This window comes from Pecten maximus, chromosome 18 (assembly GCF_902652985.1).
Source record: "Pecten maximus chromosome 18, xPecMax1.1, whole genome shotgun sequence".
NCBI classification, from domain to species: Eukaryota; Metazoa; Mollusca; class Bivalvia; order Pectinida; family Pectinidae; genus Pecten; species Pecten maximus.
Genome location: NC_047032.1, coordinates 3,317,586 through 3,343,596, shown reverse-complemented (window position 1 = coordinate 3,343,596; position 26,011 = coordinate 3,317,586). Strand labels below are relative to the sequence as shown.

Genomic DNA, 26,011 nt, shown 5'->3' with positions numbered 1-26,011 from the left:
GTCGACTGGATCAGTCCGTAAGTCCTACAACAGTCGACTGGATCAGTCCGTAAGTCCCTACAACAGTTGACTGGATCAGTCCGTAAGTCCCTACAACAGTTGACTGGATCAGTCCGTAAGTCCTACACCAGTCGACTGGATCAGTCCGTAAGTCCCTACACCAGTCGACTGGATCAGTCCGTAAGTCCCTACAACAGTCGACTGGATCAGTCCGTAAGTCCTACACCAGTCGACTGGATCAGTCCATAAGTCCTACAACAGTTGACTGGATCAGTCCGTAAGTCCCTACACCAGTCGACTGGATCAGTCCGTAAGTCCCTACACCAGTCGACTGGATTAGTCCGTAAGTCCCTACAACAGTCGACTGGATCAGTCTGTAAGTCCTACAACAGTCGACTGGATCAGTCCGTAACTCCTACACCAGTCGACTGGATCAGTCCGTAAGTCCCTACACCAGTCGACTGGATCAGTCCGTAAGTCCTACAATAGTCGACTGGATCAGTCCGTAAGTCCCTACAACAGTTGACTGGATCAGTCCGTAAGTCCTACACCAGTCGACTGGATCAGTCCGTAAGTCCCTACAACAGTCGACTGGATCAGTCCGTAAGTCCTACACCAGTCGACTGGATCAGTCCGTAAGTCCTACAACAGTCGACTGGATCAGTCCGTAAGTCCCTACACCAGTCGACTGGATCAGTCCGTAAGTCCCTACAACAGTCGACTGGATCAGTCCGTAAGTCCCTACAACAGTCGACTGGATCAGTCCGTAAGTCCTACAACAGTCGACTGGATCAGTCCGTAAGTCCTACAACAGTCGACTGGATCAGTCCGTAAGTCCCTACAACAGTCGACTGGATCAGTCCGTAAGTCCTACACCAGTCGACTGGATCAGTCCGTAAGTCCCTACAACAGTCGACTGGATCAGTTCGTAAGTCCCTACACCACTCGACTGGATCAGTCCGTAAGTCCTACACCAGTTGACTGGATCAGTCCGTAAGTCCCTACAACAGTCGACTGGATCAGTCCGTAAGTCCTACACCAGTCGACTGGATCAGTCCGTAAGTCCTACAACAGTCGACTGGATCAGTCCGTAAGTCCTACAACAGTCGACTGGATCAGTCCGTAAGTCCCTACAACAGTCGACTGGATCAGTCCGTAAGTCCTACAACAGTCGACTGGATCAGTCCGTAAGTCCTACACCTGTCGACTGGATCAGTCCGTAAGTCCCTACAACAGTCGACTGGATCAGTCCGTAAGTCCCTACAACAGTCGACTGGATCAGTCCATAAGTCCCTACAACAGTCGACTGGATCAGTCCGTAAGTCCTACAACAGTCGACTGGATCAGTCCGTAAGTCCTACACCAGTTGACTGGATCAGTCCGTAAGTCCCTACAACAGTTGACTGGATCAGTCCGTAAGTCCCTACAACAGTTGACTGGATCAGTCCATAAGTCCCTACACCAGTTGACTGGATCAGTCCGTAAGTCCCTACAACAGTTGACTGGATCAGTCCGTAAGTCCTACACCAGTCGACTGGATCAGTCCGTAAGTCCTACAACAGTCGACTGGATCAGTCCGTAAGTCCTACAACAGTCGACTGGATCAGTCCGTAAGTCCCTACAACAGTCGACTGGATCAGTCCGTAAGTCCTACAACAGTCGACTGGATCAGTCCGTAAGTCCTACAACAGTCGACTGGATCAGTCCGTAAGTCCCTACAACAGTCGACTGGATCAGTCCGTAAGTCCTACAACAGTCGACTGGATCAGTCCGTAAGTCCCTACAACAGTCGACTGGATCAGTCCGTAAGTCCCTACAACAGTCGACTGGATCAGTCCGTAAGTCCCTACAACAGTCGACTGGATCAGTCCGTAAGTCCCTACAACAGTCGACTGGATCAGTCCGTAAGTCCTACAACAGTCGACTGGATCAGTCCGTAAGTCCCTACAACAGTTGACTGGATCAGTCCGTAAGTCCCTACAACAGTCGACTGGATCAGTCCGTAAGTCCTACAACAGTCGACTGGATCAGTCCGTAAGTCCTACAACAGTCGACTGGATCAGTCCGTAAGTCCTACAACAGTCGACTGGATCAGTCCGTAAGTCCTACAACAGTCGACTGGATCAGTCCGTAAGTCCTACACCACTCGACTGGATCAGTCCGTAAGTCCCTACACCAGTCGACTGGATCAGTCCGTAAGTCCCTACACCAGTCGACTGGATCAGTCCGTAAGTCCTACACCACTCGACTGGATCAGTCCGTAAGTCCCTACACCAGTCGACTGGATCAGTCCGTAAGTCCCTACAACAGTCGACTGGATCAATCCGTAAGTCCTACAACAGTCGACTGGATCAGTCCGTAAGTCCTACACCAATTGACTGGATCAGTCCGTAAGTCCCTACACCACTCGACTGGATCAGTCCGTAAGTCCCTACAACAGTCGACTGGATCAATCCGTAAGTCCCTACACCAGTCGACTGGATCAGTCCGTAAGTCCTACAACAGTCGACTGGATCAGTCCGTAAGTCCTACAACAGTCGACTGGATCAGTCCGTAAGTCCCTACAACAGTCGACTGGATCAGTCCGTAAGTCCCTACAACAGTCGACTGGATCAGTCCGTAAGTTCTACAACAGTCGACTGGATCAGTCCGTAAGTCCCTACAACAGTCGACTGGATCAGTCCGTAAGTCCCTACAACAGTTGACTGGATCAGTCCGTAAGTCCCTACAACAGTCGACTGGATCAGTCCGTAAGTCCCTACAACAGTCGACTGGATCAGTCCGTAAGTCCTACACCAGTCGACTGGATCAGTCCGTAAGTCCTACACCAGTCGACTGGATCAGTCCGTAAGTCCCTACACCAGTCGACTGGATCAGTCCGTAAGTCCCTACACCAGTCGACTGGATCAGTCCGTAAGTCCTACAACAGTTGACTGGATCAGTCCGTAAGTCCCTACAACAGTCGACTGGATCAGTCCGTAAGTCCTACAACAGTCGACTGGATCAGTCCGTAAGTCCTACAACAGTCGACTGGATCAGCCCGTAGTTCCAAAACAGTCGACTGGATCAGTCCGTAAGTCCTACAACAGTCGACTGGATCAGTCCGTAAGTCCTACAACAGTCGACTGGATCAGTCCGTAAGTCCCTACAACAGTCGACTGGATCAGTCGGTAAGTCCTACAACAGTCGACTGGATCAGTCCGTAAGTCCCTACAACAGTCGACTGGATCAGTCCGTAAGTCCTACACCAGTCGACTGGATCAGTCCGTAAGTCCCTACAACAGTTGACTGGATCAGTCCGTAAGTCCCTACAACAGTCGACTGGATCAGTCCGTAAGTCCCTACACCAGTTGACTTGATCAGTCCGTAAGTCCCTACAACAGTCGACTGGATCAGTCCGTAAGTCCTACACCAGTCGACTGGATCAGTCCGTAAGTCCTACAACAGTCGACTGGATCAGTCCGTAAGTCCTACACCAGTCGACTGGATCAGTCCGTAAGTCCTACACCAGTCGACTGGATCAGTCCGTAAGTCCTACAACAGTCGACTGGATCAGTCCGTAAGTCCCTACACCAGTCGACTGGATCAGTCCGTAAGTCCCTACAACAGTCGACTGGATCAGTCCGTAAGTCCCTACAACAGTCGACTGGATCAGTCCGTAAGTCCCTACAACAGTCGACTGGATCAGCCCGTAAGTCCTACAACAGTCGACTGGATCAGTCCGTAAGTCCCTACAACAGTCGACTGGATCAATCCGTAAGTCCTACACCAGTTGACTGGATCAGTCCGTAAGTCCTACAACAGTCGACTGGATCAGTCCGTAAGTCCCTACAACAGTCGACTGGATCAATCCGTAAGTCCTACAACAGTTGACTGGATCAGTCCGTAAGTCCCTACAACAGTCGACTGGATCAGTCCGTAAGTCCCTACAACAGTCGACTGGATCAGTCTGTAAGTCCCAACAACAGTTGACTGGATCAGTCCGTAAGTCCCTACAACAGTCGACTGGATCAGTCTGTAAGTCCTACAACAGTCGACTGGATCAGTCCGTAAGTCCCTACAACAGTCGACTGGATCAGTCTGTAAGTCCCAACAACAGTTGACTGGATCAGTCCGTAAGTCCCTACAACAGTCGACTGGATCAGTCTGTAAGTCCTACAACAGTCGACTGGATCAGTCCGTAAGTCCCTACAACAGTCGACTGGATCAGTCTGTAAGTCCCTACAACAGTCGACTGGATCAGTCTGTAAGTCCCTACACCAGTTGACTGGATCAGTTCGTAAGTCCCTACAACAGTCGACTGGATCAGTCCGTAAGTCCTACAACAGTCGACTGGATCAGTCCGTAAGTCCTACAACAGTCGACTGGATCAGTCCGTAAGTCCTACAACAGTCGACTGGATCAGTCCGTAAGTCCTACAACAGTTGACTGGATCAGTCCGTAAGTCCTACACCAGTTGACTGGATCAGTCTGTAAGTCCCTACACCAGTTGACGGGATCAGTCCGTAAGTCCTACAACAGTCGACTGGATCAGTCCGTAAGTCCCTACAACAGTCGACTGGATCAGTCCGTAAGTCCCTACAACAGTCGACTGGATCAGTCCGTAAGTCCTACAACAGTCGACTGGATCAGTCCGTAAGTCCCTACACCAGTTGACTGGATCAGTTCGTAAGTCCCTACAACAGTTGACTGGATCAGTCCGTAAGTCCTACAACAGTCGATTGGATCAGTCCGTAAGTCCCTACAACAGTCGACTGGATCAGTCCGTAAGTCCTACAACAGTCGACTGGATCAGTCCGTAAGTCCCTACAACAGTCGACTGGATCAGTCCGTAAGTCCTACACCAATTGACTGGATCAGTCCGTAAGTCCCTACAACAGTCGACTGGATCAGTCCGTAAGTCCCTACAACAGTCGACTGGATCAGTCCGTAAGTCCCTACAACAGTTGACTGGATCAGTCCGTAAGTCCTACAACAGTTGACTGGATCAGTCCGTAAGTCCTACACCAGTTGACTGGATCAGTCCGTAAGTCCCTACAACAGTCGACTGGATCAGTCCGTAAGTCCTACACCAGTCGACTGGATCAGTCCGTAAGTCCTACAACAGTTGACTGGATCAGTCCGTAAGTCCCTACAACAGTCGACTGGATCAGTCCGTAAGTCCTACACCAGTCGACTGGATCAGTCTGTAAGTCCCTACACCAGTCTGTCAACAACTTATTGCGCAAGTCGGGACAAAAACTTGTCTTGACCTTCAGTATGCAGTTCGTACTGTTGACTATGGCGCGGGAAGGATGTCATAATTAAATGTTTTTGCCTAGGCAGAAATAAAATATTGCCTAAGCAAAATTATTTCTGCCTAGGCAATATTCGAGTTTTGCCTAGGCAAAAATAATTTTGCTTCGATTATTGCCTAAAATTAGGCAAAAATATTTAAATATGACATCCTTCCCGTGCCATAGTTTACAACATCAAAGGGTCATCAATGTTTGTGCAAGATAGCTGATCACTTTGAAAAGTAGTTCTTTGTGTAATACGCCAATAAAAGATGCATATCACGACGTAAATAACGTGTTACAAAGCTTTGGATAATTTCTGTTTACTTGTAGACGTGGACAGACACACGACTGACCTGGTTCTTTGACACTGTGGATTACATCGAGGTCAACCAGTCTAGTGTGTGGACACCGGATGTGACGTTCCTTGACACGTGAGTAAGATTCAAACGAGGCTCATGATAGAACCAGTGCCAACAACAAAAGATTAGCGAATGAAATGAATTAAATGCTGGATTTGCGGAACATATTTCACATGGTTTAGGATTGTCGAATGGCTTTTCTTATTTGGTTACCATTGAAATGTTTCTGCACGTGTTTGTCTAGTTTTACGGCTCTCGTTGTTTGTTTCTGTGAAGTGAAATTTTCTTGTTGTGTAGTTGTAACAATATACTGGTGACTTTCTATTTTTAGGATGTCCGGAAATGACGTATTGATTAACCCGCGGTACCTAGTTGTCCTCCGGAACGGACGGATTGTCTGGTACAGACGTATCCGTACTCGGCTTCAGTGTGAGGTCAACCAAACAGCGTCCACGCAGGAGTGCAACATCCGGATGGGATCCAAGCAATTTCCGGACACGGAACTGGTCTTTAAGGAAGGAACATGCACAACGGAGTCCAAGCTGAATAACGTTAACTGGGAAATCACCTCAGTAAATAATACCATGGACATCTCCACTATATCACTTCCGACATCACTCGCTTTCCGCACCGGAAGAATGTCCATGGCTCAATGTGACGTTTCCATAGAGGTGACAAGGCCCACCAGGAAACCCTCCGTGGCTTCCGAATTACAGGGTGGGGATCCAGAGGATTCAACTTCAGGAGCTAGCCGCCTTAGTTTCCAACTTGTGGTTTTAGTCTGTGCCCTGTTAGGCATGTTTAATTGTGTGTGAAAAAGGTTAACATTTCCAGTTCTGCTTCCGGGAATATTCACAACAGTTTAATTTTCGTCACATCCGCCCTTCGATCACGGCGACGTAATAAGTTAACATTAGTATTTCACAACGAAGGGAGAGATTAGCGTGAAATTTTACCGGTGAAAGGCGAATATTTCACTGCGTGAAAGTTTTCCGGTGTATGACAAGTTTTTTTTTTCTCGAATTCGTTGCGGACATGTTCTCCATGGGAAAAATTGCTGAGAGGGACGCGTTAAACAAATGCATGGTACATTATACAACACCACAGGAGTTCAAATATCTTCATCTGATATCATGTTTTGTCTGTTGAATGGTGCAAATGTGTGAAAAGTTCAAATCAAATACTTAGATGTTTTTGTCAGACTATTATAAATACCCGGATGTGACCACAAGTTTCCCTCGAACCACATGGCTATAATATACAAGGAACCCTCCAAATGTTACGCGTGCACGTGACCTTTTGTGATGGTGTTAGTTTGTTAAGACAAGTGTTTGGTTATGGAGGTGATCGTGTCCACGCTCATCAGTACGATATGTACACAATAAACGATGACGTAGCATCAAATTGTGTGACGACTTCTTCCTTGTATGTAATACCGCGTAAATGTTTTCTGTATAGTCACCAGCATGCTTTGATTTGTTTAAATTGTGTCCTTGGTAACCATTATTCATGCTGTATTTAGTTTAAACCTTATTAAAGTATGTGTATGAAACACGCAAATATGTAATTGATATATCAAAGATAAAAATTACTGGCGTGGGCTGATTGAGAAACTTGTCAACGACCATCTTATACAACATACAGACAACTCGTCCACAATTATCACTATACATCATACGGACAACTCGTCCACAATTATCACTACACAACATACAAACAACTCGTCGTATAAATATCACTATACAACATACAGACAACTCTTCCACAAATATCACTTCACAACATACAGACAACTCGTCCACAAATATCTCTATACAACATACAGACGACTCGTCCTCTATTATCACTTTACAACATACAGACAACTCGTCCACAAATATCATTATACAACATACAGACAAATCATCCACAATTATCACTGTACAACATACAGACAACTCGTCCACATTCATCACTATACAACATACAGACGACTCGTCCACAATCATCATATACAATATACAGTTGTACAGACAATTTGACCATTAATATGCGGAGTCGAGATCTCGTCTACGTATATACTATTTCATTGTGTATTATGTGCAATAACGATTCTAACACCTTGCTGATCATGAGGTATGACGTTTATACAAATCTAGTTGTATTATTATATTTGTTATAGTCAGATAACAGGCTAACTACATGTGTTATAGTCTGATAACAGGCTGACTACATGTGTTATAGTCTGATAACAGGCTGACTACATGTGTTATAGTCTGATAACAGGCTGACTACATGTGTTATAGTCTGATAACAGACTGACTACATGTGTTACAGTCTGATAACAACCTGACTACATGTGTTATAGTCTGATAACAGTCTGACTACATGTGTTATAGTCTGATAACAGGCTAACTACATGTGTTATAGTCTGATAACAGTCTGACTACATTTGTTATAGTCTGATAACAGGCTGACTACATGTGTTATAGTCTGATAACAGGCTGACTACATGTGTTATAGTCTGATAACAGGCTGACTACATGTGTTATAGTCTGATAACAGGCTGACTACATGTGTTATAGTCTGATAACACGCTGACTACATTTGTTATAGTCTGATAACAGTCTGACTACATGTGTTATAGTCTGATAACACGCTGACTACATTTGTTATAGTCTGATAACAGGTTGACTACATGTGTTATAGTCTGATAACAGGCTGACTACATTTGTTATAGTCTGATAACAGGCTGACAACATGTGTTATAGTCTGATAACAGGCTGACTACATGTGTTATAGTCTGATAACAGGCTGACTACATGTGTTATAGTCTGATAACAGGCTGACTACATGTGTTATAGTCTGATAACAGGCTGACTACATGTGTTATAGTCTGATAACAGGCTGACTGCATGTGTTATAGTCAGATAACACCCTGACTACATGTGTTATAGTCTGATAACACCCTGACTACATGTGTTATAGTCTGATAACACCCTGACTACATGTGTTATAGTCTGATAACACCCTGACTACATGTGTTATAGTCAGATAACACCCTGACTACATGTGTTATAGTCAGATAACACCCTGACTACATGTGTTATAGTCTGATAAAAGACTGACTACATGTGTTATAGTCTGATAACAGACTGACTTCATGTGTTATAGACTGATAACAGGCTGACTACATGTGTTATAGTCTGATAACACCCTGACTACATGTGTTATAGTCTGATAACACCCTGACTACATGTGTTATAGTCTGATAACAGGCTGACTACATGTGTTATAGTCTGATAACAGTCTGACTACATGTGTTATAGTCTGATAACAGGCTAACTACATGTGTTATAGTCTGATAACAGGCTGACTACATGAGTTATAGTCTGATAACACCCTGACTACATGTGTTATAGACTGATAACAGGCTGACTACATGTGTTATAGTCTGATAACAACCTGGCTACATGTGTTATAGTCTGATAACACCCTGACTACATGTGTTATAGTCTGATAACAGGCTGACTACATGAGTTATAGTCTGATAACACCCTGACTACATGTGTTATAGACTGATAACAGGCTGACTACATGTGTTATAGTCTGATAACACGCTGACTACATGTGTTATAGTCTGATAACAGGCTGACTACATGTGTTATAGTCTGATAACAGGCTAACTACATGTGTTATAGTCTGATAACAGACTGACTGCATGTGTTATAGACTGATAACACCCTGACTACATGTGTTATAGACTGATAACACCCTGACTACATGTGTTATAGTCTGATAACAGGCTGACTACATGTGTTATAGTCTGATAACACCCTGACTACATGTGTTATAGTCTGATAACACCCTGACTACATGTGTTATAGTCTGATAACAGTCTGACTACATGTGTTATAGTCTGATAACAGTCTGACTACATGTGTTATAGTCTGATAACAACCTGACAATATGTCTTATAGTCTGATAACAGGCTGACTACATGTGTTACAGACTGATAACAGACTGACTACATGTGTTATAGTCTGATAACACGCTGACTACATGTGTTATAGTCTGATAACAGACTGACAATATGTCTTATAGTCTGATAACACCCTGACTACATGTGTTATAGTCTGATAACAGGCTGACTATATGTGTTATAGTCTGATAACACCCTGACTACATGTGTTATAGACTGATAACAGACTGACTACATGTGTTATAGTCTGATAACACCCTGACTACATGTGTTATAGACTGATAACACCCTGACTACATGTGTTATAGACTGATAACACCCTGACTACATGTGTTATAGTCTGATAACAGGCTGACTACATGTGTTATAGTCTGATAACACCCTGACTACATGTGTTATAGACTGATAACAGACTGACTACATGTGTTATAGTCTGATAACAGACTGACTACATGTGTTATAGTCTGATAACAGGCTGACTACATGTGTTATAGTCTGATAACACGCTGACTACATGTGTTATAGTCTGATAACACGCTGACTACATGTGTTATAGTCTGATAACACGCTGACTACATGTGTTATAGACTGATAACAACCTGACTACATGTGTTATAGTCTGATAACACGCTGACTACATGTGTTATAGTCTGATAACACCCTGACTACATGTGTTATAGTCTGATAACAGGCTGACTACATGTGTTATAGTCTGATAACACCCTGACTACATGTGTTATAGTCTGATAACACGCTGACTACATGTGTTATAGTCTGATAACATACTGACTACATGTGTTATAGTCTGATAACAGGCTGACTACATGTGTTATAGTCTGATAACAGGCTGACTACATGTGTTATAGTCTGATAACAGACTGACTACATGTGTTATAGTCTGATAACAGTCTGACTACATGTGTTATAGTCTGATAACAGGCTGACTACATGTGTTATAGTCTGATAACAGGCTGACTACATGTGTTATAGTCTGATAACAGACTGACTACATGTGTTATAGTCTGATAACACGCTGACTACATGTGTTATAGTCTGATAACAGGCTGACTTCATGTGTTATAGTCTGATAACACGCTGACTACATGTGTTATAGTCTGATAACAGGCTGACTACATGTGTTATAGTCTGATAACAGGCTGACTTCATGTGTTATAGTCTGATAACACCCTGACTACATGTGTTATAGTCTGATAACAGGCTGACTACATGTGTTATAGTCTGATAACAGGCTGACTTCATGTGTTATAGTCTGATAACAGACTGACTACATGTGTTATAGTCTGATAACAGACTGACTACATGTGTTATAGTCTGATAACAGGCTGACTACATGTGTTATAGTCTGATAACACGCTGACTACATGTGTTACAGTCTGATAACAGACTGACTACATGTGTTATGTCTGATAACAGGCTGACTACATGTGTTATAGTCTGATAACACGCTGACTACATGTGTTATAGTCTGATAACACGCTGACTACATGTGTTATAGTCTGATAACACGCTGACTACATGTGTTATAGTCTTATAACACGCTGACTTCATGTGTTATAGTCTGATAACAGACTGACTTCATGTGTTATAGTATGATAACAGACTGACTACATGTGTTATAGTCTGATAACAGGCTGACTACATGTGTTATAGTCTGATAACAGGCTGACTACATGTGTTATAGTCTGATAACAGGCTGACTACATGTGTTATAGTCTGATAACAGGCTGACTACATGTGTTATAGTCTGATAACAGACTGACTACATGTGTTACAGTCTGATAACAACCTGACTACATGTGTTATAGTCTGATAACAGTCTGACTACATGTGTTATAGTCTGATAACAGGCTAACTACATGTGTTATAGTCTGATAACAGTCTGACTACATTTGTTATAGTCTGATAACAGGCTGACTACATGTGTTATAGTCTGATAACAGGCTGACTACATGTGTTATAGTCTGATAACAGGCTGACTACATGTGTTATAGTCTGATAACAGGCTGACTACATGTGTTATAGTCTGATAACACGCTGACTACATGTGTTATAGTCTGATAACAGTCTGACTACATGTGTTATAGTCTGATAACACGCTGACTACATTTGTTATAGTCTGATAACAGGTTGACTACATGTGTTATAGTCTGATAACAGGCTGACTACATTTGTTATAGTCTGATAACAGGCTGACAACATGTGTTATAGTCTGATAACAGGCTGACTACATGTGTTATAGTCTGATAACAGGCTGACTACATGTGTTATAGTCTGATAACAGGCTGACTACATGTGTTATAGTCTGATAACAGGCTGACTACATGTGTTATAGTCTGATAACAGGCTGACTGCATGTGTTATAGTCAGATAACACCCTGACTACATGTGTTATAGTCTGATAACACCCTGACTACATGTGTTATAGTCTGATAACACCCTGACTACATGTGTTATAGTCTGATAACACCCTGACTACATGTGTTATAGTCAGATAACACCCTGACTACATGTGTTATAGTCAGATAACACCCTGACTACATGTGTTATAGTCTGATAAAAGACTGACTACATGTGTTATAGTCTGATAACAGACTGACTTCATGTGTTATAGACTGATAACAGGCTGACTACATGTGTTATAGTCTGATAACACCCTGACTACATGTGTTATAGTCTGATAACACCCTGACTACATGTGTTATAGTCTGATAACAGGCTGACTACATGTGTTATAGTCTGATAACAGTCTGACTACATGTGTTATAGTCTGATAACAGGCTAACTACATGTGTTATAGTCTGATAACAGGCTGACTACATGAGTTATAGTCTGATAACACCCTGACTACATGTGTTATAGACTGATAACAGGCTGACTACATGTGTTATAGTCTGATAACAACCTGGCTACATGTGTTATAGTCTGATAACACCCTGACTACATGTGTTATAGTCTGATAACAGGCTGACTACATGAGTTATAGTCTGATAACACCCTGACTACATGTGTTATAGACTGATAACAGGCTGACTACATGTGTTATAGTCTGATAACACGCTGACTACATGTGTTATAGTCTGATAACAGGCTGACTACATGTGTTATAGTCTGATAACAGGCTAACTACATGTGTTATAGTCTGATAACAGACTGACTGCATGTGTTATAGACTGATAACACCCTGACTACATGTGTTATAGACTGATAACACCCTGACTACATGTGTTATAGTCTGATAACAGGCTGACTACATGTGTTATAGTCTGATAACACCCTGACTACATGTGTTATAGTCTGATAACACCCTGACTACATGTGTTATAGTCTGATAACAGTCTGACTACATGTGTTATAGTCTGATAACAGTCTGACTACATGTGTTATAGTCTGATAACAACCTGACAATATGTCTTATAGTCTGATAACAGGCTGACTACATGTGTTACAGACTGATAACAGACTGACTACATGTGTTATAGTCTGATAACACGCTGACTACATGTGTTATAGTCTGATAACAGACTGACAATATGTCTTATAGTCTGATAACACCCTGACTACATGTGTTATAGTCTGATAACAGGCTGACTATATGTGTTATAGTCTGATAACACCCTGACTACATGTGTTATAGACTGATAACAGACTGACTACATGTGTTATAGTCTGATAACACCCTGACTACATGTGTTATAGACTGATAACACCCTGACTACATGTGTTATAGACTGATAACACCCTGACTACATGTGTTATAGTCTGATAACAGGCTGACTACATGTGTTATAGTCTGATAACACCCTGACTACATGTGTTATAGACTGATAACAGACTGACTACATGTGTTATAGTCTGATAACAGACTGACTACATGTGTTATAGTCTGATAACAGGCTGACTACATGTGTTATAGTCTGATAACACGCTGACTACATGTGTTATAGTCTGATAACACGCTGACTACATGTGTTATAGTCTGATAACACGCTGACTACATGTGTTATAGACTGATAACAACCTGACTACATGTGTTATAGTCTGATAACACGCTGACTACATGTGTTATAGTCTGATAACACCCTGACTACATGTGTTATAGTCTGATAACAGGCTGACTACATGTGTTATAGTCTGATAACACCCTGACTACATGTGTTATAGTCTGATAACATGCTGACTACATGTGTTATAGTCTGATAACATACTGACTACATGTGTTATAGTCTGATAACAGGCTGACTACATGTGTTATAGTCTGATAACAGGCTGACTACATGTGTTATAGTCTGATAACAGACTGACTACATGTGTTATAGTCTGATAACAGTCTGACTACATGTGTTATAGTCTGATAACAGGCTGACTACATGTGTTATAGTCTGATAACAGGCTGACTACATGTGTTATAGTCTGATAACAGACTGACTACATGTGTTATAGTCTGATAACACGCTGACTACATGTGTTATAGACTGATAACACGCTGACTACATGTGTTATAGTCTGATAACACGCTGACTACATGTGTTATAGTCTGATAACAGGCTGACTACATGTGTTATAGACTGATAACAGGCTGACTTCATGTGTTATAGTCTGATAACACCCTGACTACATGTGTTATAGTCTGATAACAGGCTGACTACATGTGTTATAGTCTGATAACAGGCTGACTTCATGTGTTATAGTCTGATAACAGACTGACTACATGTGTTATAGTCTGATAACAGACTGACTACATGTGTTATAGTCTGATAACAGGCTGACTACATGTGTTATAGTCTGATAACACGCTGACTACATGTGTTACAGTCTGATAACAGACTGACTACATGTGTTATGTCTGATAACAGGCTGACTACATGTGTTATAGTCTGATAACACGCTGACTACATGTGTTATAGTCTGATAACACGCTGACTACATGTGTTATAGTCTGATAACACGCTGACTACATGTGTTATAGTCTTATAACACGCTGACTTCATGTGTTATAGTCTGATAACAGACTGACTTCATGTGTTATAGTCTGATAACAGACTGACTACATGTGTTATAGTCTGATAACAGGCTGACTACATGTGTTATAGTCTGATAACAGACTGACTACATGTGTTATAGTCTGATAACAGGCTGACTACATGTGTTATAATCTGATAACAGACTGACTACATGTGTTATAGTCTGATAACAGTCTGACTACATGTGTTATAGACTGATAACAGACTGACTACATGTGTTATAGTATGATAACAGACTGACTACATGTGTTATAGTCTGATAACAGACTGACTACATGTGTTATAGTCTGATAACAGACTGACTACATGTGTTATAGTCTGATAACACCCTGACTACATGTGTTATAGTCTGATAACAGGCTGACTACATGTGTTATAGTCTGATAACAGGCTGACTACATGTGTTATAGTCTGATAACAGGCAGACTACATGTGTTATAGTCTGATAACAGGCTGACTACATGTGTTATAGTCTGATAACAGGCAGACTACATGTGTTATAGTCTGATAACAGGCTGACTACATGTGTTATAGTCTGATAACACCCTGACTACATGTGTTATAGTCTGATAACACCCTGACTACATGTGTTATAGTCTGATAACACGCTGACTACATGTGTTATAGTCTGATAACAGGCTGACTACATGTGTTATAGTCTGATAACACGCTGACTACATGTGTTATAGTCTGATAACACGCTGACTACATGTGTTATAGTCTTATTACACGCTGACTACATGTGTTATAGTCTGATAACAGACTGACTTCATGTGTTATAGTCTGATAACAGACTGACTACATGTGTTATAGTCTGATAACAGTCTGACTACATGTGTTATAGTCTGATAACAGGGTGGATAAGTGGTATTGGTTATTGCGCCTGTGGTGAGTATATCTGTGCTTGTACAAATGAGTGGCCGTTATTTTATTCGGTATTTTCTCATTACGTTCGCAATTTGGACTTTCTTTACACACACAGATCCTCTCTATCATTTTAGAGTTACCTCCCGTGGTATTTCTGTTCATCTGGTTTCAAAAGCCAAGTTCGACGTAGAGTTACCTCCCCAGATGGCGCCCATTCCTCGGCTATATATATATATGGTTAGATCTCCGTGTTCTCGATGTTGTTTTCCCCTTCCTTTTAATGTTTAGTTCCTTTCAAAACCCAAAATAATATATATGCTGTATATAATGTAATTATAATATTGTAAAGTGTACACGAGATGAAAACCATATATTTATTTATAGTGACTATTATAATATTGAATGGTACCCCTTGCAGCCTAATGTAACTACTTCTGGAGTTACCATGCCACCCCTTATATCGGTACCCTTTTGTTTCGTGGTTTTTTGGGGGTTTTTTGGGGGTTTTTTTTTTGGGGGGGGGGGGGGTCAGTTTCTCAGTAGCTCTGATCGGTACAATTAAATAAAAGCATAGAAACAATTTGCCGCATAGAACAAGCTCAAGTTATGAATTATGACAATTGTGTTTGAAACTGGTGTATATATATCTATAGTTTCTTTCTTTTGTATCAGATGCCGATTCTATTATATTTGAATGGTAAAAAAAAGTACACGGACATGAACAATGTATTACACCAGGTAACAATGTATTATATCGGGTAACAATGTATTATACCGGGTAACAATGTATTATACCAGGTAACAACGTATTATACCAGGTAACAATGTATTATACCGGGTAACAATGTATTATACCAGGTAACAATGTATTATACCAGGTAACAATGTATTACACCAGGTAACAATGTATTATACCAGGTAACAATGTATTATACCAGGTAACAATGTATTATACCAGGTAACAATGTATTACACCAGGTAACAATGTATTATACCGGGTAACAATGTATTATACCAGGTAACAATGTATTATACCAGGTAACAGTGTATTATACCAGGTAACAATGTATTACACCAGGTAACAATGTATTATACCAGGTAACAATGTATTATACCAGGTAACAATGTATTATATCGGGTAACAATGTATTATACCGGGTAACAATGTATTATACCAGGTAACAACGTATTATACCAGGTAACAACGTATTATACCAGGTAACAATGTATTACACCAGGTAGCAATGTATTATACCAGGTAACAATGTATTACACTAGGTAACAATGTATTACACCAGGTAACAATGTATTATACCATACAGATAACAATGTATTATACCAGGTAACAATGTATTATATCGGGTAACAATGTATTATACCGGGTAACAATGTATTACACCAGGTAACAATGTATTATACCAGGTAACAATGTATTATACCGGGTAACAATGTATTATACCAGGTAACAATGTATTATACCGGGTAACAATGTATTATATCAGGTAACAATGTGTTATACCAGGTAACAATGTATTATACCAGGTAACAATGTGTTACACCAGGTAACAATGTATTAAACCAGGTAACAATGTATTATACCGGGTAACAATGTATTACACCAGGTAACATTATACCAGGTAACAATGTATTATACCAGGTAACAATGTATTACACCAGGTAACAATGTATTATACCAGGTAACAATGTATTACACCAGGTAACAATGTATTACACCAGGTAACAATGTATTATACCAGGTAACAATGTATTATACCGGGTAACAATGTATTATACCGGGTAACAATGTATTACACCAGGTAACAATGTGTTACACCAGGTAACACTGTATTATACCAGGTGACAATGTATTATACCGGGTAATAATGTATTATACCGGGTAACAATGTATTATACCAGGTAACAATGTATTACACTAGGTAACAATGTATTATACCAGATAACAATGTATTATACCGGGTAACAATGTATTACACCAGGTAACAATGTATTACAACAGGTAACAATGTATTACACCAGGTAACAATGTATTATACCAGGTAACAATGTGTTATACCAGGTAACAATGTATTATACCAGGTAACAATGTGTTACACCAGGTAACAATGTATTATACCAGGTAACAATGTATTATACCGGGTAACAATGTATTACACCAAGTAACAATGTATTATACCAGGTAACAATGTATTACACCAGGTAACAATGTATTATACCAGGTAACAATGTATTATACCAGGTAACAATGTATTACACCAGGTAACAATGTATTATACCAGGTAACAATGTATTATACCGGGTAACAATGTATTATACCAGGTAACAATGTATTATACCAGGTAACAATGTATTACACCAGGTAACAATGCATTACAACAGGTAACAATGTATTACACCAGGTAACAATGTATTATACCAGGTAACAATGTATTATACCAGGTAACAATGTATTACAACAGGTAACAATGTATTATACCAGGTAACAATGTATTATACCAGGTAACAATGTATTATACCGGGTAACAATGTATTATACCAGGTAATAATGTATTATACCAGGTAACAATGTATTATACCAGGTAACAATGTATTACACCAGGTAACAATGTATTTACCAGGTAACAATGTATTACACCGGGTAACAATGTATTATACCAGGTGACAATGTATTATACCAGGTAACAATGTATTATACCACGGTTTGGGGAATTACTACTGTACAGCACCACTGACACATTGTATATATCGTAATATAAAATTAGTCAGTTATTTTCCTCTTGTTAAACCCCGAGACTAGTCCGACTGATATTGTTATGCTTATTTATTTTTAAGTTTCACTGTAATTATAGAATATATTTACAACTTCGTTGAAACGCTGATACATTTTGTTATTATAACTATGTCCGTACAGAAGGATGCTAGTAGTTTATAGTTTTCTTATACTATTTACATCTCACTCCAGTAGTCATAAAACTGTCTGGGTTGATTGAACCCGACATCCGCTGCATCTGATGTTTATAACTATACCTATTACTATATAACTACAAAATTGTATAACTATTCAGATTTATGTTTTGATGCCTCGTTCTGAAATCTCGTTCTGAAATACAGATTTTATCTTTTGATGCCTCGTTCTGAAACACAGATCAATCTTTTGTTCACGCTGTATAATAGAGGTAAACATACAGTGGTTGACATTTTGGAAATGGCTAAAATTACGAAGTAGAGTTTGAGAATTTCAACACAAGAACCGATATGGATCTGAGTCAATAAACAGTTCTAATAATTTGTCATGTATCTGCTTCAAAGTCACTATACATGTACATACTTCATCGTTTTACTGTAAAACGGTGTCAATTCTAAATCGGGTTTTTTAAAGAAAATCTGGGGATTTTTTTCGAATTGATATTTCAACTTAAGAATATGAAAAAAAAACCTTGTAGAGATATGATTGTCCCACCTACATTGTATTACTGGCGTTAGTATCAACACACAACTGCTTAGATTCTAAATAATTCCGAATATTTTGAATAAATAATTTCTCATTCTTGGTTGTTTTGGTTTTATTTTTATTATTCTGTACAGAGGGACATTCTGTGAGTTTCTTTGCCAGGTTTGAGAGAAAATTGTCCATTTCCGGATTCCGGATCCATTTTTAGAATATTCATCACAACAATCATGGCCACCGTAAACAGCACGGTGCCGATTTTTTCGAGTCTGACTGCAGTTCTTTGACAACATTCTTAAACCAATAAAAATATACTGATTTGTTGGCAAATATGGCTAGTTTGGGGTTTGTATAACTTCTTTGGAAAAATCTTTATTTTACTACTGGTATGTTGATTATTGGAAACTTCATCCGAGACCCAATTTGGTGACAGTCGGGGTTTGTCACAGTTGACCGACTATTTTAAGTAACCCTAGCTATATAGGGGTCATTTAGTGTCACTGACCATAGCTAATGTGCCCTTTGTTGAGTCTGTATATTGGACAACGTTATAAGACTTATATACACACTAGTTTTAGTCAGAATTTGAAGCGTCAAATTGACAGGCAGCGATAGTTCAGTCGGTGTAGAGCGCCGGACACGTAACTGTAGGTGAAGACCCGAGGTGAGTGGTTCGACGCTCCCATCCAGGATTATTTTGAAGTCGGCTCTCCTTGTAATAGTTTGTGACTCCCTCGCAGAATGACATACTGAAGGCCTGTTGCATGCCATCAAGAGCAATAAGAGTAAAGTGTCTTACCAAGGACACAACCATGACAGCACAGACCGGCCAGTTTCTCAGCTTTTCCGAGAAACACGAATCAAGACGGGTCCTGGGCAAGACGCTTTACCCTAATTGCTCAGGATAGCACGGGTTTCCCGCATGTTGTTCAGTGAGGTAGTCACCAACTACTACAAAGAGACCCTGCCTTAAAATGACCCTGACAGTTCACGGGACGATAAACCCAGCAAAACAAACAAACAATCTTGATACAGTTTTATGTCTGTTGAGAGCACTTATAGTTTTCTTATGCCATTGCTCATACATTTCTTATGAGGTATTACGGAATTGTCGATGGGGTGCGAGGTTGAACAGAGAGATGACTGATGATGAATGGGAAGCAGGGCCCTCCGGGAATTACAAATTCAAGCCAAACTGACCTTTTCACATTTTTTTATTTTTAAAACATCAAATTTGTCAACAATCAGCAAAACCAAATATGTCAAAGCCTGAGACAACAGAGGTATACATCTTCACAGGTCAACTGATCTACTGATGACCAATCAGAGTACTATATGTCAAAGATCAACTTATTGGTAAATCAGAAAATTATCATTGGTGATTGAAATTATACGAAAACAAGAAATTGTTCACACATATATTTTTAGTTTCTTTTAGTAGATTCAATGATAATTTTTCAAATTCTCAAAAATGTAATGAATATCAACCAGTTGATGATGAATCGCTCCCATTTTGTAAACATCATTTCCTAAGTGCAGTTGTCTGGATCATGTCTCTATACAGGCCAGTATCTCAGTCGTCTGGACCGTGTCTCTATACATGTAGCGAATAATAATATCAACACAAATATTTGAAGAAAACAACCTTATCATGCTGCAATGTTAACAGAAAAAAAAGCTTCACAGAAAAATTACAACCTCTCTCGAACATAAATAATTCTGGTGTCAAGAAAGTGCCTGTATATACACATGGACTTAATATCAATCACGTGTCCGATATTTGCTGTGTGAATAGTAAGTGTTGCTAAGTACCCACACTAAATAAAACTATTTTGGCAAAAACTACACTGCAACTATACTTCTAACACAACATGTACTTTTCAGATAAGTTTTATCATAATTTACTGTTAAACACATACTCACAAAAGTAACATTAATAAATTGAGTGTCTAGTGTTGGAAAACTATTCTCTGGCTCATTCAAACTCTTGTAACCCATGTCAAATTCACTCAATTTGTGTAGGTCATTCAAACTCTTATAAAGCAGACGTGTCTAGTTCATTCAAAATCTTGTTCATATATAGATTATTTAAACTCTTATAATTCAAGTCTTGTTCATTCACACTCTTATAACTCATTTTTAGTTCACTCAAATTCTAGTTAGGCCTAATCCTGTTTATTTCACTCAAATCTTGAAACTAAAGCCTAGTTCACTCAAACACTTGTAACTCAAGTCTAGTTCACTCAAACGCTTGCAATTCAAGTCTAGTTCACTTAAATGCTTGTAATTCAAGTCTAGTTCACTCAAATGCTTGTTACTCAAGTCTAGTTCACTCAAATGCTTGTTGTACATAACTGACAGTCAAAAGTAAGAAAAGTGAAGATGGCAAATAATTTGAACAAAGCAAACCGCTAAATTTAAAAAAAATAATTCATAAATACTGGTCTGTTCTTTAGGAAAAAGTACAAGTTTTGAAAGCTTTTTAAGAACATATTGTTTTCAAAAACATTTCGCATTTATTTACAGCATACGATTTTGCTCATCTTCTCATTTGTGAAAAAACAACTTAAGAAAATAATACCAGGTACCTAAGATTTAAAGATATTTAAACAAATTTTTTATCAACCTGTTTCATCAAAACATATTGAAACCCACACCATAATGTTCTCATGAACTTCATGAAATGTTTGGTGGGACTCATCAAGTCTTCTTGTAGTTATACCATCAATGCCTGTTTAAGTACAAAATAGGGACCCAAAATTCAATATACTTAATATACATATAGATAAGTACAATGGCAAAATTTCAGGGTACCCAAAATTATCATAAAATCATTATAAAATAAACAAACATTAATATTCATCATAAAATCATCATAAATGATAAATTTATTCTCGATACAGGAGATTCTCTAAATTACCAGGGAAATAAATATTGGTATAATAGTATAAACATCTAAGATTTACTGTGACAGTAAAATAAATATCTTGTACATCCATTGTTATAATGTACCCATCTCTTTCACTGGACGATCAAACAATTGTGATGTAACATCGGCAAAAATGTCTTAAATCAAGGTTTGAACAACCAATCACTCCAGGACCTGCATATTAATCTTTAAAATTTCGATTTCCAAACAAAATACAGGATGTATTGACCACAGGGACCTGAGAAATTGTTATAGTCCATGTGTATTCTGGAACTACCCTAGTTTCTATAGCACAGGGACCTGAGAAATTGTTATAGTCCAGGTGTATTTTGGAACTACCCTAGTTTCTATAGCACAGGGACCTGAGAAATTGTGTATGTAGAACATTTTCATACGTTCTGAGGCTAGATTTAAATTTGGTAGAATCCAAATAAAAAAATCTGAAATGTGCTTTAGAACACACACTAGGGTAGTCAAAATACACATACACAAACATATCTGCAGGTCCCTGTGCTATTGGTAGGAAGCATATATTCACATGTTGCAGCTAGAGAGTACCAAATAATGATACTGGTTTAAAAAAAATTTTTTAAATAAAATGTTCAAAATAAATAAAACTTGCCAGTTTTGTACTCATGACAACCTGTTGACAAAATGTGTTATATATATTAATATTTTATAGTAATTTCTTACATTCACATACTTTTATATAATCTCTCAATTCAAAATAAATGCAGGGTTCAAATAGATTTACAATGATGAACTCGCATCCCTTCAGCAATAAAGCATTACGTGTACCCTACTGGCCCTTTCTAAAAATAGTAAGAGTGACCTTGACCTTACCCCAAAAATCCTTCAAGTCGAACTTGTCTTAGATATTATGGTCCTTTATCATTGTGTTTTAATTTTATCAAAATCTTTCAAGGAAATAAGCGCTAGAGTGCTGATAAACTTTGGCATTAGGTACATACTTACAAGATGGATTGAAAGAAAACCTATAGTCCCCGCGGACTTATAAATCTCTCCGCGGTTCAGGAGATATTTTGTACACAAGAATTATATTTTCCAAGTGGTCAAGTGCAACTTTTGACCTTATGACCTCTAGATTCTCATCAGAATAGGAACTTGACGGTATGACATTGTGGTGTCAAGGGGTTCACAAGATATCAGACAACAGTACAGACGCATAGACGGACGGCAGTTCGGACGCACAGACAGAATGGCTACTATATATTTCCCTTTACGAAGTGGGGAGTATTATTATTCGTGAGAAAAAGAGCTGGATAAAGTTAACCTAACAATATGTCTTGAACACTGCATTATAAAGAACGATGAAATCAATCGTACAATTATATTAAATCGTATAACATATAGTTGGGATTAGTGATGGGCGAGTGGCACAAATAAACAGTTCTTATGTCATACAAATAATCGTCAAAATATGTAAATAAGGCTATACATTCTCAAAACATTACAGAAAATCATTTTAGAGTTATCTCCCTTAAAAATGAAATACAATGTATACGCTTTATCTGTAGTTTGTTCGTTCAGATATTACTCGATAACATTCGTGATCGTAAACAGTGATTAAAAGAAACAGCAGGATAAAACAACAGTACAGTATTACTGGCTGAATTAAGTACACATCACGGTAAGTAGTTGGTGTCCATCACTTAAAAATATGGAAAAACCAATATTGAACATCTATTGCTGTTTGGTGATGAGTGTTCAGGGAAAAAAACCCTGTCAGGAGATGTAGTTTGGGAGAATTTGTCGGAAGCGGTTTTGGGAAAAAAAATTTTTGTCGAGAGATCCTGGTTTGTGCGAGATTTTGAAGCTGAAATGTAGAGTTTGGGGAAACATTCTTTGCCTGGAAATGTAAATTCTGGGAAATATTTTGGGAGATTTGTCTGTTTTCAGCAGTGTCACAGTTTACTACAAACAAGTATTTATTACAGCCCTCTGACTGAAGTGGCCCTCATACAGGCCGAGACTTCATAAACCTCACAAAATACTGGTAAACCAGACAAAGGTAAACACAACACATTGGTCCAGGTCAACAGTCCAGCAAACTGCTCTCACTCTTTCTTCTGAACATCCTCACGTTTCTTTGTTGGTTTGATGAAGGTGTAGAAGACAAGCGTTACCACAGTAAAAATGTGAATGTAAAATCCAACCGATCTGAAAAATTCAGAAGTTAAATTCTCATTACAAGAAAATCAAAATGGAGATTGGAAGCCACATCAAACTTTTTGGTTATTAATACATTTTTTTTAACTGGACAAATAAATGCTTTATAAATTATGTACTTATTATTATGATGTCATAAAATGATGTACTGAATAAAATTCATAATCACCTGAAGAGCGGCACAATGTAGCCGCGAAAGTACAAGGAAGACAGCAGATCTGTGTTTGACTTTTTATTCTATTATTATTTACTGTCAGATTGACAATTCAACTTTACTCTATTTTTTTAAATGGATTGTTTACATCACACTGATCAATGTTAGCCTCTGTTTGAGGATTGTTTACATCACACTGATCAGTGTTAGCCTCTGTTTGAGGATTGTTTACATCACACTGATCAGTGTTAGCCTCTGTTTGAGGATTGTTTACATCACACTGATCAGTGTTAGTCTCTGTTTGAGGATTGTTTACATCACACTGATCAGTGTTAGTCTCTGTTTGAGGATTGTTTACATCACACTGATCAGTGTTAGTCTCTGTTTGAGGATTGTTTACATCACACTGATCAATGTTAGTCTCTGTTTGAGGATTGTTTACATCACACTGATCAGTGTTAGTCTCTGTTTGAGGATTGTTTACATCACACTGATCAGTGTTAGCCTCTGTTTGAGGATTGTTTACATCACACTGATCAGTGTTGGTCTCTGTTTGAGGATTGTTTACATCACACTGATCAGTGTTAGCCTCTGTTTGAGGATTGTTTACATCACACTGATCAGTGTTAGCCTCTGTTTGAGGATTGTTTACATCACACTGATCAGTGTTAGTCTCTGTTTGAGGATTGTTTACATCACACTGATCAGTGTTAGCCTCTGTTTGAGGATTGTTTACATCACACTGATCAGTGTTAGCCTCTGTTTGAGGATTGTTTACATCACACTGATCAGTGTTAGCCTCTGTTTGAGGATTGTTTACATCACACTGATCAGTGTTAGTCTCTGTTTGAGGATTGTTTACATCACACTGATCAGTGTTAGTCTCTGTTTGAGGATTGTTTACATCACACTGATCAGTGTTAGTCTCTGTTTGAGGATTGTTTACATCACACTGATCAGTGTTAGCCTCTGTTTGAGGATTGTTTACATCACACTGATCAGTGTTAGTCTCTGTTTGAGGATTGTTTACATCACACTGATCAGTGTTAGCCTCTGTTTGAGGATTGTTTACATCACACTATGCTTACATTGTACTTACATTAACAACTTGATGCTAGCTGTGAGAGAGAGAAGACAGAAGGCTGATGCCAGGTACACATTAGCCATTCTCGTAGCGGCAAATGTGATACAGTCATACACAAACTTCATCTGGTCAGTCCTCTGGAAATACGGACGAATGTTTCTTCTCACCTGATAGATACAATGAAAGAAATTAAACAATACATATATATATATATATACAAGTATATCTACTGTAGCTTAGAGATAAAGAGTGGCTATGCTATCTTAAGCAAACTCCAAACTTTTTTGCAAAAAACAAACTTTTAACAAATCTCCACGTTGATAAAGCGATAGTTGGATTATGAAGCCTGTATAAGTTATGGACATGTCTAAATATTAATGTATTTCAAACAAATAGAAAATTTAGCATTAACCACAAATTCACCTATATGTGACAAAAACAAAAAAACATTCTTCCCAAAAAGTAAGAAGATATTTAATGTGATACAGATTTTTTCCAATTTGATGATGAACTAATAACAATAATTTGTAAGTGAATAGGAGATGCAATAAGAAGGTTACAAATTAAAGCTTTTAACCTCAGAATACACTGAAGAAGAGAACCTAAGTACAAAATATGAGCTGTCTGGGCCTTCTGGAACGTGAGAAGAAGACCTTAGCTTCTAGTTTTTAACATATGTT

General features: G+C 39.1%; 1 protein-coding gene across 1 annotated transcript in view; it reads right to left on the bottom strand.

The window, feature by feature from the left end:
- Positions 1–23,981: 23,981 nt before the first annotated feature.
- Positions 23,982–26,011, bottom strand: part of LOC117316955 — a 33,430-nt gene continuing 31,400 nt past the window's right edge. Inside the window, exons 11-12 of the mRNA XM_033871733.1 lie at positions 24,370–25,300; positions 23,982–24,084 (exon numbers count right to left, since the gene is read on the bottom strand). Of these exons, the coding sequence (XP_033727624.1) occupies positions 23,982–24,084; positions 24,370–25,300 (1,034 nt within the window). The remainder of the gene's footprint in view (positions 24,085–24,369; positions 25,301–26,011) is intronic.